At 37.6% G+C, this 15,821-nt stretch overlaps 3 protein-coding genes across 6 annotated transcripts; 2 read left to right on the plus strand and 1 right to left on the minus strand.

Annotated features, from left to right (window-relative positions):
* Window positions 1-1,230: 1,230 nt before the first annotated feature.
* On the plus strand, window positions 1,231-6,271 carry LOC126782447 (V-type proton ATPase subunit B2). Its single transcript, XM_050507697.1, has 15 exons — window positions 1,231-1,330; window positions 1,852-1,918; window positions 2,084-2,139; window positions 2,244-2,342; window positions 2,523-2,582; window positions 2,717-2,828; window positions 2,915-3,129; window positions 3,773-3,901; window positions 4,049-4,186; window positions 4,441-4,591; window positions 4,692-4,774; window positions 5,209-5,256; window positions 5,359-5,412; window positions 5,509-5,592; window positions 5,698-6,271. Exons 2-15 carry the CDS (start codon window positions 1,861-1,863, stop codon window positions 5,881-5,883), a joined length of 1,473 nt encoding a protein of 490 aa, XP_050363654.1. The 5' UTR covers window positions 1,231-1,330; window positions 1,852-1,860; the 3' UTR covers window positions 5,884-6,271.
* Window positions 6,272-6,687: 416 nt separating this feature from the next.
* LOC126783316 (probable hexosyltransferase MUCI70) lies at window positions 6,688-10,260 on the minus strand. Of its 2 annotated transcripts, none has more exons than XM_050508769.1 (8): window positions 10,229-10,260; window positions 9,812-9,920; window positions 9,506-9,682; window positions 8,940-9,017; window positions 8,659-8,810; window positions 7,994-8,409; window positions 7,700-7,884; window positions 6,688-7,580 (listed from the first exon to the last, which is right to left on the minus strand). In XM_050508769.1, the coding sequence occupies exons 2-8, from the start codon at window positions 9,891-9,893 to the stop codon at window positions 7,162-7,164; spliced, it is 1,509 nt and encodes a 502-aa protein (XP_050364726.1). In that variant the 5' UTR covers window positions 9,894-9,920; window positions 10,229-10,260; the 3' UTR covers window positions 6,688-7,161. The 2 variants fall into 2 exon arrangements, with proteins under 2 accessions (XP_050364726.1, XP_050364725.1); XM_050508768.1 differs by having other exon boundaries at window positions 6,690-7,580; window positions 8,659-8,858.
* Window positions 10,261-10,544: 284 nt separating this feature from the next.
* LOC126783356 (uncharacterized) lies at window positions 10,545-13,387 on the plus strand. 3 transcript variants are annotated; one of them, XR_007670863.1, is made up of 5 exons: window positions 10,545-10,680; window positions 11,272-11,963; window positions 12,059-12,241; window positions 12,642-12,742; window positions 13,133-13,387. XR_007670863.1 is itself a non-coding variant. In XM_050508813.1 (4 exons), the coding sequence occupies exons 2-4, from the start codon at window positions 11,298-11,300 to the stop codon at window positions 12,660-12,662; spliced, it is 870 nt and encodes a 289-aa protein (XP_050364770.1). In that variant the 5' UTR covers window positions 10,545-10,680; window positions 11,272-11,297; the 3' UTR covers window positions 12,663-12,936. The 3 variants fall into 3 exon arrangements, 1 of the variants encoding a protein (XP_050364770.1); XR_007670864.1 differs by lacking the exon at window positions 13,133-13,387 and adding an exon at window positions 13,086-13,107; XM_050508813.1 differs by lacking the exon at window positions 13,133-13,387 and having other exon boundaries at window positions 12,642-12,936.
* Window positions 13,388-15,821: the final 2,434 nt, after the last annotated feature.

Here is a 15,821-nt window from a genome sequence, read left to right on the forward strand (position 1 = left end):
ATAAAGTGAAAACTTTTGTACGCAGGAATGGTTCTGCCATCTATTATTCTACAATGACTTCTATGAAATTCAGTCCCATAAACAATGAAAATAGAAATGTTGGAGGAGACCGAAAATATATTTTAGACATAGACGAGTGTCATAGAGTTGAAAATGCAAAAATAAATGCACAAAGCACCACAAATAAAGACTACCCGAAAACAATGTCAACACACGTACACTTACTAACATTTAAATTCTAGTAGGCTACCCCTGATACAGTCGGGTCAACATTATATTTAGTTTATGTGATTTTGCTTCTGTTTATATTCTAATTTACCCAACAGTCTCTATAAATCAGTATGCTTAGGCATCTTAGTAACTTGATATTTTATAACTAATAGGCAGTACAACAATTGATATATGCTGAAATTTGGAACAAACTAGAATTGAAAGTTTGAATTTTCTTTATTATTGTCTTTATATGTTTTTTTCTCTCGCATTCAGCAGATCTCATATTTGAATAAAAATTGCTCCTAGATGGAAGCAAGGGAATTTTTCATCTTCTCTCCGTGGTCTGTCCGTAGAGAGTTTCACAAAAGTAAACACTCGAAACACATGACGAACGTTCGAAAAGCACACGTGAGTTGTACTAGATCACTTGGCATTTCCATGAGTTCAAACTCGAGAAAATTGGCTCAAACAATAATTTGAGATTCACATCTAAAATTATTCAACAATGTATTAAGTGACCAAATTCTCATAGACTTGTAGGAAAATCCTCTTTTATGAATATTCGTAGGAATCTCAACCGAGACGATGAAGTGCATGAAATTAATGGGGCAACCACGCCAGAAAAGCTAATGAGAAACATGACTTGCAGGTGAACCACACCCACAACCCAATCCGTGTACTTGTTTCCACGTCCACCAATCACCCAAAACTAAGCTGCGGTAACCTAGACCCAAACCCCACAGTACAATAACATAACTCGCCAATCGATTTCCTCCACGTTATCAACCATGATTAAATCAGGAGAACGATCCTAGCTATACCCAATGGAATACTTACAGAGCAGACAGTGTCCAGTACACACTTTGTTTTTTTCCACATGAATACTTATTAATTACCACTTAACTCCAAAAATATATATATATATATATATCCGCATTTAATAATTACGTGTATTATTTTGCTGTCTTTCCATGGATTTAATATTTATTGGAAAAAATAAATATAAAATGTATTTAATTAATTTTGTAGTTAGATCTCAGTCCCCTATTTCTTCATCCTCTTTGCTCGGTGTTGCTCTCTTCCTCTTTGCTCTGCTTCAGATCGTAACGAACTCAAGGTACGCCACCTAATTCTCAGCCGCTTGATTGTTGTTTACTTCTTCAATTTTGATCTCTGATCGGTTCATTTTGTGATCACCGATCCGAAATTTGGTTCGTTCTTTCGTCTTTGTTGATTAGCTAAGTATTGGAATCGATTAGCGATGTGATTCGCCTCGGTTTTGTTTCGCTTGATTGGTTCCTAAGAAATGGGAGAAGAACAGGTGAAATCGATTGTAATGGATGTGAATATTTGCTCAGTTGAATTGGATAAACTGAAATTTACAGTTAGTGTAGACTGCTTCAGTGTTTAGAGCAGTTGAATTTAGTAAATTTTCGACCGAGTAGTTTTAGAGATGAGAAAATGTCTTGGTTGGAGTTAGGAATGTGAAAAAGTTTGAAGGATAAAAGTGCTATTCTGTGATCTTGATCTTCGGCCATTTTGATTGGACTCATTAAAGTTGGAAATTGTGTAGCATTCTTATGATTTCGGTGCCGTGTGTTTGTGTATGCTGATATTGTTGATTTTTGTTCTTTGAAGCTTGCAAATATGGCTGTTTCACAAAACAATCACTATATGGAGGAGGGGACGCTAGAGGTCGGCATGGGTGAGTGGTGAATGGTTTTACTTACTAGATAATACATATACACACACGAGAGGTTGATCGTACTGTTAATTCGGCTAAAAGTGCTAGTATATGTATTGCATTGTTATAGATCAGTCTATGAGTAGTGTCAAATTTGACTTTTGTTTAACTGCCTTGACATTGCAGAGTACAGAACTGTATCTGGTGTGGCCGGACCTTTGGTTATCCTTGAAAAAGTTAAGGTAACTGTATCGTCTCTCTCTCTCTCTCTGGATTGTTTTAAGCTCATTTTCTACAGTCATTAATTTAGAACCCAAGCTCATGCGCTTCTCTTTAAATGTGTCAGGGACCCAAGTTTCAAGAGATTGTTAATATTAGGTTGGGAGATGGAACAATGCGACGTGGCCAAGTCCTGGAGGTTGATGGAGAGAAAGCTATTGTTCAGGTAATTGCAGTTTATCATGTCTTATTAGTTTCTGGTTATTTTCCCTTTATATACACTCTTAAATGTTCAGTGTTCAAAACTCTTTAGATTGTAGTCTTCTTGTGTAATGAATATCTTAATCTATAGCTGATTGCGGAGTCAATGGTTTTTTTTTCTTACATTTTACTAATTTCTGTGTAGGTTTTTGAGGGAACATCTGGAATTGACAACAAGTATACCACAGTGCAATTTACGGGAGAGGTAAGCAATATTTTTTTTCCAAAAAAATCATATTCTACCTTGGTTGTATCTTCCAAAGCACGAAAACCAAATATTTCTCATGAGATTGCAGAGAATGAAGTATGCATCTTGACTCTCCCCATTGCCATATGCAGGTTTTGAAAACTCCAGTCTCTCAAGACATGCTTGGGCGGATTTTTAATGGCTCTGGGAAACCCATTGATAATGGTCCCCCGATATTGCCTGAGGCTTACTTAGACATATCTGGTGAGCTGTTGGATTACGCATGTGAAGTTTAGTTCTAATTTTCTGTATATTAATACAGCTGTCTATTTATTCTGTGATTTCTCTAGGTAGTTCTATCAATCCCAGTGAGAGAACATATCCTGAAGAGATGATTCAGACTGGAATTTCTACAATTGATGTAATGAATTCCATTGCCAGAGGACAAAAGATCCCACTTTTTTCAGCTGCCGGTCTTCCCCATAATGAGATTGCTGCTCAGATATGTCGGCAGGCTGGTCTGGTCAAGAGGCTGGAGAAATCTGACAATCTTCTTGACGCTGGGGTATACTTCTATACTAATATTTGTTGGCCAATAGAAATTACACATTGAAAATATAACATACAATTGTAAGCAACAGAACTGTGTGTTATTCCTATTTTTCTTTTGTGCTAAAGACTACTGCTTTTGCCATATTATTATGCAAATGAAGCTAATTTTAAGGTCTCTGTCTTAAGTGGATGTGCATTATGCCATTTGATAAGTCGGTAAATCTCTTTGGGAGACCGTTGTCACTGTTCAATTGAAAAAAGTATGTTGGACGATGCAGAAGTTTTCTTTTTTAAATAGATAATAAATATATTCTGACTGTCTAACTTTTTTATTCCAAAGTTCATGTTAACTGAAGGTGCGTCATTAGGCAACTGCATACATGGCTCTATTAAGCAGCTGGGCGTGCTTTTGATAAAAATACTGATTTAATAATTTAAGAACTTTAAAGAACCATTGAAATCTGCGAAGAAACTGAAATGACTCATCAATAGAATTAAGCTACATCCTTTGAAGTGTTGTCATTGTTTATTATTAGTCCATACATTCCATTTTCCTTGGAAACTAATGAATTATACGTACATTTGAAAGTATGCACACACTTGATGTATTTTCAGCACTTGTGTGTGATTCTCTGAACTAGATTGTAAAATTGTAGGATGTGGAAGACGACAACTTTGCCATTGTGTTTGCTGCTATGGGAGTAAATATGGAGACTGCACAGTTCTTCAAACGTGACTTTGAGGAAAATGGTTCAATGGAGAGGGTCACCCTTTTTCTTAACTTGGTATGACTGAACATGAATGATATATATATATATATATATATATACTTATTTATATATAATTATAACTCTGTTAGTTTGGTTTAATGTACCGTTGTATCTGATACTAGATTGAATGCTTGTGTCTAAATTACCCATATTTTTCTGCAGGCAAATGATCCCACAATTGAACGTATTATTACTCCTCGTATTGCTCTTACTACGGCAGAGTATTTGGCATATGTATGTGGGAAGCACGTCCTTGTTATACTGACAGATATGAGTTCTTATGCTGATGCTCTTCGTGAGGTAATGAACAAGATTCAACATTGTACCTTAGTTCATTTCTGAAGACGATAAGTTGTTTGAATTTATGCATTACATGCCTCATTTATATGCTCTTTATTCTGATTGCTCAAAGCCATCATGGTTCAATGCAGAAACTTTGAGGATTTTTTGAAATGTTATATGACATCAGAAACATTGTTGTGTTATCACATGATTGTATCAACTATGTATACTCATGAAAACTTATGTGAGCAAACTACTGAATGCTTCTGCAGGTATCTGCTGCCCGAGAGGAAGTACCCGGAAGGCGTGGATATCCTGGGTACATGTATACTGATTTGGCACAAATTTATGAACGTGCTGGACGAATTGAAGGGCGAAAAGGCTCCATCACACAAATTCCAATTTTGACTATGCCCAATGATGGTACTAAACTTATTTTGACTCATTATAGATCAGACTTGCATATCATACATTTTTACTGTAGTGACCATACATTTCCTGATCCTTGATACTGTTTTGCCAGATATTACACATCCCACCCCGGATCTTACGGGATATATCACTGAGGGACAGGTGTACATTGATAGGCAGCTCTACAACAGACAGGTAATTATTTATTATCACATACTTTACGTTTTATTACATCAATTACTGTTCTAGTCTTAGATCTTACAATGACTACACCATGTAATTTATTTAAAATGTAGTATACCTTATCAATTTTCCAAGTGGGTACTTTCTGGAGTGGTTTGGGTTTAGACTTGAGTTTCAAAGTAATCTCCATTTGATGAACTTGATCACTATATCAGTCGATAATACATCAAAATCAGCACTCATTAAAGTTGATACAGAATAATAAATTAATAGTTAGTTTGATACCAAAAAGCATTTAGGCAGCTTGTATTTATTTATTTATTTTCTTTAAGAACTCATGAATAGCTTATAGAAGGTAAAATTCAGCTATTTGCAGATTACTGACCCAAAAGAGAGCTTTTTGTTGTTCATGATTTGAAATTTCTGTTTTTACATTGATCGTGCAGGTGTACCCACCAATTAATGTCCTCCCATCACTTTCTCGTTTGATGAAGGTAAGGATGCTTTTTTATTTTCATTTAACTCTAATATGGGAGGTCATACCTTTCTACAAAATGTGGGGTTTGCATTAAATAAAGTTGCCCGGTTGATTGCAGAGTGCTATTGGTGAAGGGATGACTCGCAAAGATCATTCTGATGTTTCTAACCAGGTTTGTTTGGGATCTATTGTATTATGTTCTTGAATTTGGCTTGACTTTATTTCTTTGCCATTCTATTTTCCCTCTCATGAGATTTTGCACTTTCAGTTATATGCCAATTATGCAATTGGGAAGGATGTCCAAGCAATGAAAGCTGTGGTCGGAGAAGAAGCTCTATCTTCTGAAGACTTGGTATCTAACCTTTCCCATTTTTTCTATCATTTTTTTTTATAAAGGGTAATGATTATTTGGATAAAAATAATTATATTATTAATGAATTAATCAAAATTAATGCAGCTATACTTGGAGTTTTTGGACAAGTTCGAGAAGAAGTTTGTGAGCCAAGGAGCCTATGATACTCGCAGCATCTTCCAATCGCTTGATTTGGCATGGACACTGCTCCGCATTTTCCCTCGTGAGCTTCTCCACCGTATTCCTGGAAAGACCCTGGATCTGTTCTACAGCAGAGATGCAACAAACTGATGGGGTCCATATATCCTAGTGGTTCTTCAGACAGTAGCTATCTATCAATGAGCACTGCTTCAGTTGATCGATTTTTCTGCCTAGATTACATCTATTCTATCTCCTCCGGCATATATAATAAAGGTTACGCTCCTTTCAGGGCCAGTTCAAAAATTCTTTCAACAAGGACGTTAGATCTTGTAGTTCTGTATTTTCGTCTCTCATTTCTTAGTTTGTTTGTTGCCCCCGTTGTGCTTGGTTGTGCTTTCACTCTCCAATGGGTTTCCAGGGCCATTTAGGATCTAAAGCCCCTGCAGTATATATTTGCTTGTTTCAAGACCTTATTTATTATGTAATCTGGCATTTTGGCATCTTTTTAATCTTATGTTCAGACAATTATCAATCTGTACGACTCGTCTTTGATTGGTCAATTTATATCCGGAATAAAACGAGTGTTTTGATAGCTTTGCCTGTTACTGTGGCCGATTATACGTTGTTAACTGTGTTTTCCACCATAACAGATTTGGCACCATTGAAATTTGCTCTTGGTTTTTAGTGTAGAAGTTCGAGGGAACTTGCTCTTGAGAGGTCTCCTTGCTTTGGCAAATCAGCAAAATCTTGATCCACAAATTTTTCATGTTTTCGAGAAATGACCACAACGTGCATGAGTAACAAGAACCCAAGATTAGCATTGCAGACAAACTACCTCAAAGGATCAAAGCCAAAAATGGAAGGTGCTTGGAAACTTCGTCAATGTGGTCACCAAATCAATCATTTGGGGTATATCATCAATCACATCTTTTCTGAGACAAATCTTTCAAGGTGGTAGCTTTTTAACAGCGTGGTTAACCACACACACACACATTTTTTTGGGTTCTTGCATACTAAAATCAGTACAAAACAGCAAGCAAGCTCATGATTCTCAATTCTCATGTTACATAGAACAGTAATACAGTGGAGTCTGATTTTCATTCTCTTTCTGCCATACAGGTTGAACAGAGACTAAACATTTACCATGATATAGAATTGACTACTCGATCTCTACTTTCCATACTGAAACAGATGTCAAACAAATGTTATCCAGATCATTCTGCTTTCACTTCTGGATCTTGGTGACAAGGAAAAGGACACAGACTCCTCTCCTTGTTAGTTATCTCGTCCCAGAAATTCGAAAGGCCAAAAGTACGTGTCTTCTACTTCTTCCATTTATACACTGTATGAGGCACCTCTGAGATGAATGAGATAAAGAAAAGAGGATTCGAAAATTCATTACAACGACCAAATGAATTCAATTGTAGCTCAGCCTGCTTTTGATGTTCTTTCTACCTTCGGCAGGACAACTGAATCAAGATTTGCAGGATAAGGGGTCCACAACCCTAACCCTCCCCTACTCTCTACCAAACCATTTTTCGCATTAGCTTGGTCCCAATCTTTACCCCTATCCTTAATGGTTCCCTTACCCTTAAGCTGACTCCAACTAGTTACCCACTCTATGCGAGAGGAATGCTCCCTTATGTGTGGATGCAAAATAAACAGTGAATTGTACTCGCAGTTTGGAAACATAAAGAACTTAAACGAATCCCCTAACCTGTACAGAACATAACCAAAACTCAGTTGGTCCCTTGGTGTGAAGAGGTCGACCTCATTGAACCACAAGCAGCTAAACAAGTTACTCATTGCAGTATGCTCCCGTATGATAATAGCTCCCTCTGGCACATCTGCATTTAATTACTTTTCATTAACAATATGCAAAAGAAAGAGTCGTATACATCAGCATAACTTTCTTTCCGTGCATCTTTCAATTTTATCAAGTCGATATTATCTGCTGCCATCTTACCACTAATAGTTTTCTTCTGCGGACTCCATGGCTCCAAGCCCTCATATCTGTAAATCTTCATGTGAAGATCAATAAGAGGTCGGGCATATCGTTTCCTCCGCTTATTTGAATCTGCCTCCTCATATATGTTGCGATGATGCTTGTGCTGAGAGATGGCAAATGTATTCTTGTCCCGCCATAAATATCTGCAAACCAAATTTAGTACCCTCGATTAGAACTTTAGATGTCTGTGCATGCAGAGACAGACGTTCATACATGCATACACACAAGTATAAAATGAAGTCAAACTGATACCTTTCTAGAATAAGCAATGGATCAACCATGAGCTCCATTTTCCCATCAATCCAAATGCTGTACTGTGCCTTAGGGAATAAGCGGTGGGTTAAGATCTTCGGGACTTTTCCATTCCTTCTTGGTTCATCATAAGGTGGATGCTTCAATAAAATCAGACGCCAGATGCCAACCCATTTTCCACCACTATTATCCTCTCTTACTGTAACATTTCCATTTATAAATTCAAAGGATGTCTCATCCACCACCATGAGAAAACAGAAGAGCTTCTTCGAACGGGGGCTCAAATTTGAAGGTTGATGGGGTATATCATAACCATCAAAAATGCCTGATGCCACCACAAACCTACATTTCTCAGCATATTCAATGTCTTCAGGGAGCATGTCACCACCACCATTTCGAATGAAACCACAGTGCACCTGAAGTATATATACAGTAACCATCGGAAAGGGAAAAAATCATTAAGTCTACAGTTCTCACCGCACCACATCACTATATTTTAAAGTATTGTTTAGAAAGTATGACTATAATACACAATTTAAATATGAGTACATCTTTTGATCTCTTACTTTTAAGGTGAGAATGGTAATTTTTTTACTGCTAATATCACATCAAACAATTCAGACACAAGCTCAAAGCCAAAGCAAATGTAAAATCTTTCAATTTACCTTCATTGTTGGTTTTAGTTTAAAACTGTCTTCTCTCTGTGACCAGCTTTCATTTCCTCCAAATAGTGGGGATGAAGAAGTTTTGCCATCTATCACCTCATTCTCCATGACATAGGTTAGCTTTTTGACGATCTTATCAGGTGTTCTTCCCTCTGGAATTACTATCTTATTAGGGTCATTGACAACGGGAATTGGACAGCCTATTTCATAAAAGTATAGCATATTATGTCAGAAAGAACTAATCTATAATTCAAATAGAAGATGTACTTCAGTGAACTTACGGTGTTGGAGTTGTGGTTTTGCTACAAAACCCATATTGCGTAACATGTCCAATACTGTGCTATCTTTGTTACACATAGCTGCAAGTCAACCAAGAAACTGAGCCATTATCTTAAACAACTGAGACAAAAGTATCTACAGGTCTTATAACAAAACATGTTTACCAAGCACTGTAACACTAACAACATAATAGAAGTGCAATTCATAGCAAGTCTTAGCAAAAAAGGTTACCTATAGCAAGTTATACATCAAATTACTGACACAATTTCATTCCTAACAATTGGGCCATTGGGGGAGTCATCGAGAATTGCCTTTCCCAATATAAAAATAAGAGAGAAAAAATGTGTGATCATCATGGACTTCACTTAATTCCTTATACTAAACTTTTTCACGCATTGTTCTTAATAGGTTGTAAATGAAAAAGAGTCATAATAAATACCCCCCGAAATATCCATTATAAATGTATGAAGACGAAAAGGTATAACTCTTCAATTTTGGGAGCAAAGCTCTTACAATCAACCAAGTCTTATAAAAGTATAGGGGCTTGGGAGGTGAGCCAACTACATACCTGATAACAATGAGATAGAAGAGTGGCATGACCAGATATGGAACAAAGTTGCGAGGAGAATCAATACCACCCACAAGATGACACCAACAAGTATCAACCGAATAACACCCTTCTTGCAAACAATCTTGATTGCAGAATCTGGGTGTGCCTTTCCCAGAAAAGTTCCACCTTCAACATCTGTGCCATCACCGCCACATTACTTACACAAATATTCGAGTGCCAAGCTAAAACGTGCAACTGTATTTAGCTAACTAATACCACACCTGTTTCTCCCACAAACTAATAATCTCTCCATCGATTACTTACCTTTACTAAGCACGCTTAGACTACTCCTTTCGCCTCGTCGGTGCGTGCGAAACGATACAAACCTCGGACTATCTTTCTCCATAATCAAACCACTACCACCTTCTCATTACTGCACCACATTGCATGCATTCACAAATTACAAAAATCCAAAATCACAATATATATATATATATATATATATATATATATTTCTACTAACAATGCATCATAATCCACCTCTACACCTTATCATTACCACATCACAGTGCATTACAAAGTCTACAGTAATAACCAAAACCTCAAATCATTTATCCCTAAACTTCAATTCATACACGCATTGATTCTAATCCAATTCCAGATCTAGGTTTATCATCAAAACTAAGCACATTACTTTCTCTAATTAAATTCGGAAATTGACGGTTTTCAAAAGTGGCTTACAGATTGGAGATCAGGAAGAAGCTCACGGCGGACCGGTGAGCGAGATGTTTCGGACTGTTAGTACAGTTGGCTTAAGCTTCAAAAACGACACCGTTCTGATCCTTCCCGTTTTCGCAAGCAGAGAAACTCTGAATCCTCATCCAAGGAAGAAGAAAACCCGGGCGACTGATCTGCTGCGACAATGTTATATACGGTGCAGGTGGGGATTGGGATTAATAGCCGTTAGATTCAAGCAACGGTGGATATCGAATTTTAATAGGACCGGCCCGGTTTCGACCCTCTTGACCCGCTTTTGCGGAAATTAACCCGCTAATTCGATGAAGTAAAACGAAGAAGAAGCAGAGGAAAAGCAGAGACAAGAGAGACAGCTTCGACTTCCCCAATTTGATTCGAGCTTCGATCTGGTGTAGTTGTGCCGAGTCTTCAAGCTTCTTCTTCTTCTTCTTCTTCAGGTTAGATTAACCAATCCAATACTCCGTGATTTTTGACTTGGGAGTTTGTAAGGTTTTTTGAGTTCGTGTCATCTAGGGTTTTGATTTTGAGTATTGGATTGCTCTTGGTACTGTTTTAGAATTGGTGGTAACTTTTCAATGATTTTGTGGTGAAATTTTGGACGGTTGATGAGGGTGTGAGTTCATAGTTGTGCAGTCTTTGCTTTTGATCTGTTAAATTTTCTGGTTTGAGGTGAAATTTCATTATATGCAAATTTACTTTGATTTGAATTGATATTAAGTAAAATCATGTTTTAAAGTTTTCTTTTGATTAAGTTACAAAGTTTCCATATCGACAAGCTGCTGGTTATGTGTGCTCTGATTGATAATTGGAATAGATCATCAGCATAGTAGGTTACATTGACTAAGATGTACATTATGACCAAGTATTCGAGCGTTAAGTTTTGTACTGGTCTTGTTTATGTAGATTTTGGAAATTTTGATTTCGTAACTCTGGATTGATAGTTTCCTTTTTGCATACGTTTTCACTTGCTGTGATTTTCTTCGAATGTTGGTCAACATTACGGACTCTAATTCTTGTCACTTTGACAGCACCTGTAAATTTGTAAGCATAACAAATGGATACAAGTGAAGATCATTATGAGGTCCTTGGTTTGCCATCTGGAGAGGAAGGCGCTAAGTTTACAGAGAAAGATATTACTAATGCATACAGAAAAAAGGCTTTGAAGTTGCACCCTGACAAGAATCCTGATCCTGATGCCCCAGCCAAATTTCTGAAGCTCAAATCGTCATATGAGATACTCAAAGATGAAAAGGCTAGGAAATTGTTTGACGAGTTGCTTAAAGTTAAGAGACAGCAGCAACGCCGCCATTTAGAACGCGATGCTAAGCGACAGAGGATGGTCTCTGATCTTGAAGCAAGAGAACGAGCTGCCTTTGCTCCAGATCAATCTGCCAAAGATAGAGAAGAAGAGGAGAGAATTTCTAGGAAACTTGCAGAAGAGGTTGCGAGAATACGTGCGATGAAAGCGAATAAAGGGGCGCATACTGCTTCAGTTCCAAAACCTGAAAATGGGAGAGTTGGGAAGGAGGGTGCCGGTAGTACTGAGCAAGGGCTGGATAAGGAAAGGGTGCTTAAAGTTACATGGGAAAAGGTTGGTGAAGATTATACCGCAGAGAGGTTGAAAAACTTGTTCTCCAGGTTTGGTGAGGTGGAAGATGTTCTCATCAAGTCTAAGAAGAAAGGCTCAGCACTGGTAGTAATGGCAACTAAAGATGCAGCTGTAAGTATAGCATAAACTGTAAGTTTTCATGGTTCTCAGTTTGAATCTATTTTTCGAACACTGTACTAACATTTTGTTTGTGTTACTATTTGTAGGTTGCCTCAACAAGAACTATGACTGGTAACATGTCTAATCCATTGTTGGTTAAACCTCTTCAACCAGTTGCTGCGCCAGTGGCTCCACCTACCCAGAAATCTGGTGTACCTGATCGCCTTAATAATTTGGTTGGCTCTGGGTATCAATCATTTGAGGATGCTGTTTTGAAGAAACTTGCACAGGTTTGACTTTAATCCATTATTTATCCCAGTACATCTATAGATTGCAATTAGCATGATTAGACTTCATACATGTTATTCAATTACTTGTTAGTCTTATATGAGATTAATTATTTGTTTTAGAACCCAAGCTAGATGTTTCTGTTACACATTTTACTTGTCTTCTTAAAGCAGATAGATATTACCAATCAGATTTACAAGATATTATACAGCATAAACTTGCATGCAGTAGTTGTGTCCCACCATTTTCCCCCAATTTTGATTTATAAGCAGTATATATCAATTTTTCTTGGAAAAAAGAAAGTTATATGAAACTTTATACCGGCCACAATGATATCTCTTACTGCCCAGTTTCTATTCGATGAGTTCTAATATTTTGTTTATTTATTTTTGTGTCCTTTAGGCTGCCCAGAAGCAAAAGTGATATTCAGAACTTCAGGAGCATGAAAGGATGGTTGATATCTCAAATGCAATGTCCATGATCTCAGTGGTTTCGGTGTATAGGTAAGCAAGAGCCATACCTCTTGCATCTCAATTTTGGCTTTTAAATCCATGCCAGTTTACACCTTTGTCCTGTACTTTCTGAACAATAAGGATTGCTTTCTAAATGCCTTTTGAAAGTGTATGCAAGCACATTCCAGTTATGTATCAATATACTTTTGCCTAAGGTGTGATCAACAGGTCACATGGCTAGAGAATTCTGTAGAATCCCATGTGGTTGGAGCCAGAGCTGTTTCCTTTGGTGTTTGTTATTTGGGTTTTGTGAAAGCAAACCTTTCCTTGATAGGGTTTTTGGACTCAGATTTTCTTAATTGAATCTGTTGTTTATTTGAACTTGCATCAGCAGAGAATCTTATGTCCCCGGCTGATATCGGGTTGTTCTTGGATATACAGTAAACTGATGTGAAGTTGTGAAGTTTCTCTCTCAACTACCTGAAGATAGCGTGAAGAGAGAACTCTTGGTGTTAACAGTGTTGAATAGCCCACTACACTTCAGTAATCACTTCCTATGTATTGGTGATTGTGCTTTACATTTTCATATATACGAAAGAAACTTTATTGACCATTACCAATTGTACCGGGGAAGGTGACCTCCTCTTAAATCCCTCGATTTGCATCTCATCAATTTAGGGTTCTAATTGTATTCATTATTCAACAACAGTTTTATGAGATTTCCTTTTCTTGTTCCACCTTTAATCCTCTGTTTCTTGGTCCCATTGCCAGCTAAACCGGCATGTAAAGATTTGTTGGGAGCTCAAATTATTGGTACTTGGTACGTATGGAGTCAACTCTTCTCAGTTTCACGACCTCACGGAATGAAGCGTGTGATCTGCTCCGGCAGGTTTTACCTGTACTTCGATGGAGTGTTACTTTCTCATTTCTCAACCCCCCCCCCCAAGTGAAATGAACTGTTAGAATACGAAATCATATGGAACTATTAGAATTAGGGCTTTCAATGGGTCGGGTTCTTGTCGGGTTGAAGTGTTTCGTGTGTCATAAAATATAAATTTAAATTTAACTCATTTAATAATCATGTTAAAAATTTAAACTCAAGTCTAACATATTTATTAAAGGGTAAATTATAAAATAATATTGTTTTCCAAAATAAATTAAAAAAAGTCATAATTTATTTTCCAATTATAAAAATGTCATCTCAAGTGATTAAAAATTTAAAAAAAAATCAATAAGTTTAGAACAAAATTAGAAAATAGTCACTTTTAAAACATTTTTTCGGACAATTTGACCATTTTTCTAACTATTCTTCTTCATCTTCTTCTTTTTCATTTTTCTTCGAATTCTGACCATAATTTTGCCGTTTGACGATGAATTTGAGCGTGGCTGGTACAATTGGAAAGATCTCTCTCTCATTTTTTATTTGATATCATACCCATTCCGAATTGACCACCGTACAAGGCGCAGCCACCCTCGCAAGGAGCTGTCGTCGTCCATGGTGGTGCTCCAAGCTATTTTAACGAAATCGGAGCTCAAGGCTCCCCAATTCTAGTTTTTCTCTTCATTCTGAGCATACTCATATCAATCTCCTTTGAATTTTAACTTCATTTTCGCATATTTAGACATTTTCTCTCGGCATGACACATCCGATGTCACATTACATGTCACACTAACTGTCACACATCTTGTCACACTACCTGTTAGAACCGCTGTCAGAACCACTGCCACATTAATTGTCACACCCGATGTCACACTACATGTCACACCCGATGTCACACTTCATGTCACACTACCTATCACAACCACTGTCACATTAATTGTCACACTCGTAGTCACACCTCCTGTCACACCCGCAGTTACACAACCTGTTACACCTCCTGTCACACCCACTGTTACATTGTTTTATGTGACTATGTTGTGAAGAAGAAGAAGAAACTACTATGCCAATTGCACAATTTAGCCTATCATAAACCCAGAAAACTACTCTGGACACCCAGGAAACTACCTAGAACACCAATGTCGTCTTCAATCTTTCACTGGACCCTCCCAGCGCCGCCTCCGACGAATACGCACTGTCGCCAAAAAGCCATAGGCGAAGGACCAACGCGGCAGCGCCACCTTTACCTTGCTCAACCCAAACCCACGACGATCGAATCCAATATGGAGAATCTCCTCTACTACCGGCGCGTGGCTTTGGAGATCTGATGACTACCATGGTGACCAAGTCTGAGTCAGCGCTGCAGACCTACTGTTGTGATCTCGTCGAGCGCGCATATGGGCTGAAGGAGTCGAAGGTGATCTGGGTTGTGGCCTCACTAGTTCGTTCGTGGTCAACCCATAGTAGGGTGGAGAGAGAGAGAGAGAGAGAGAGAGAGAGAGAGAGAGAGAGAGAGAGAGAGAGAGAGAGAGAGATCAGTTGGCGGGGTGGAGGCAGCGAGGTAGCGAGCAAGTGGAGCCGGAGTCGAATCGGGTGGCCGGAGTGATGATTTGGTCGTGAGGGGGGAGATCAGGGTTGACTATTTAATTTCTAATTATAACAGTGACATATTGTAATTTTTGTAAAATCTATGGGCAATGGTTTAAGTATTTAAAAAAATGATTTTTTTTAATTTTCAAATCTTACTTGATTTTTTTTATAAATACATGTATTAAATGTGACTTTTTTTCATAGGAAACCCTTTTATTTAACGGGTTACCCGTTTAACCCATTTAATAAATATATATCTTGTCGTTTTTAGATAAGATAACAAACTAAAGCAAGAATCAACAAAAAAATTCAATGTATTACCTAAAATTCTAGTTCAAAATGAGAAAAGACTTACTAAATCTTTATATACTTTGACCCTTTTATTAAACTTGTCATGCGTGTTCATTTTGTGTTAGCATGTTAATTCGTCGTTGACCAGTTTATTAAATGAGTCATAACAGGTTGATCCGCCACTGACCCACTTTTTTATTGTGCGGGTTCAGCCCGCTTTATTTCATACATATTTCGAGTTGTGTTATCGGATCGGTTTGGAATTGACAATAGAATACGAAATCATATGGCTAGTACGAGAGGTTTTAATCGCACCTCCAAATACGACCACAAAAGACAATGACACTATAATCATTGGCCGGATCTATTTAA

This window comes from Argentina anserina, chromosome 2, assembly GCF_933775445.1.
Source record: "Argentina anserina chromosome 2, drPotAnse1.1, whole genome shotgun sequence".
NCBI classification, from domain to species: Eukaryota; Viridiplantae; Streptophyta; class Magnoliopsida; order Rosales; family Rosaceae; genus Argentina; species Argentina anserina.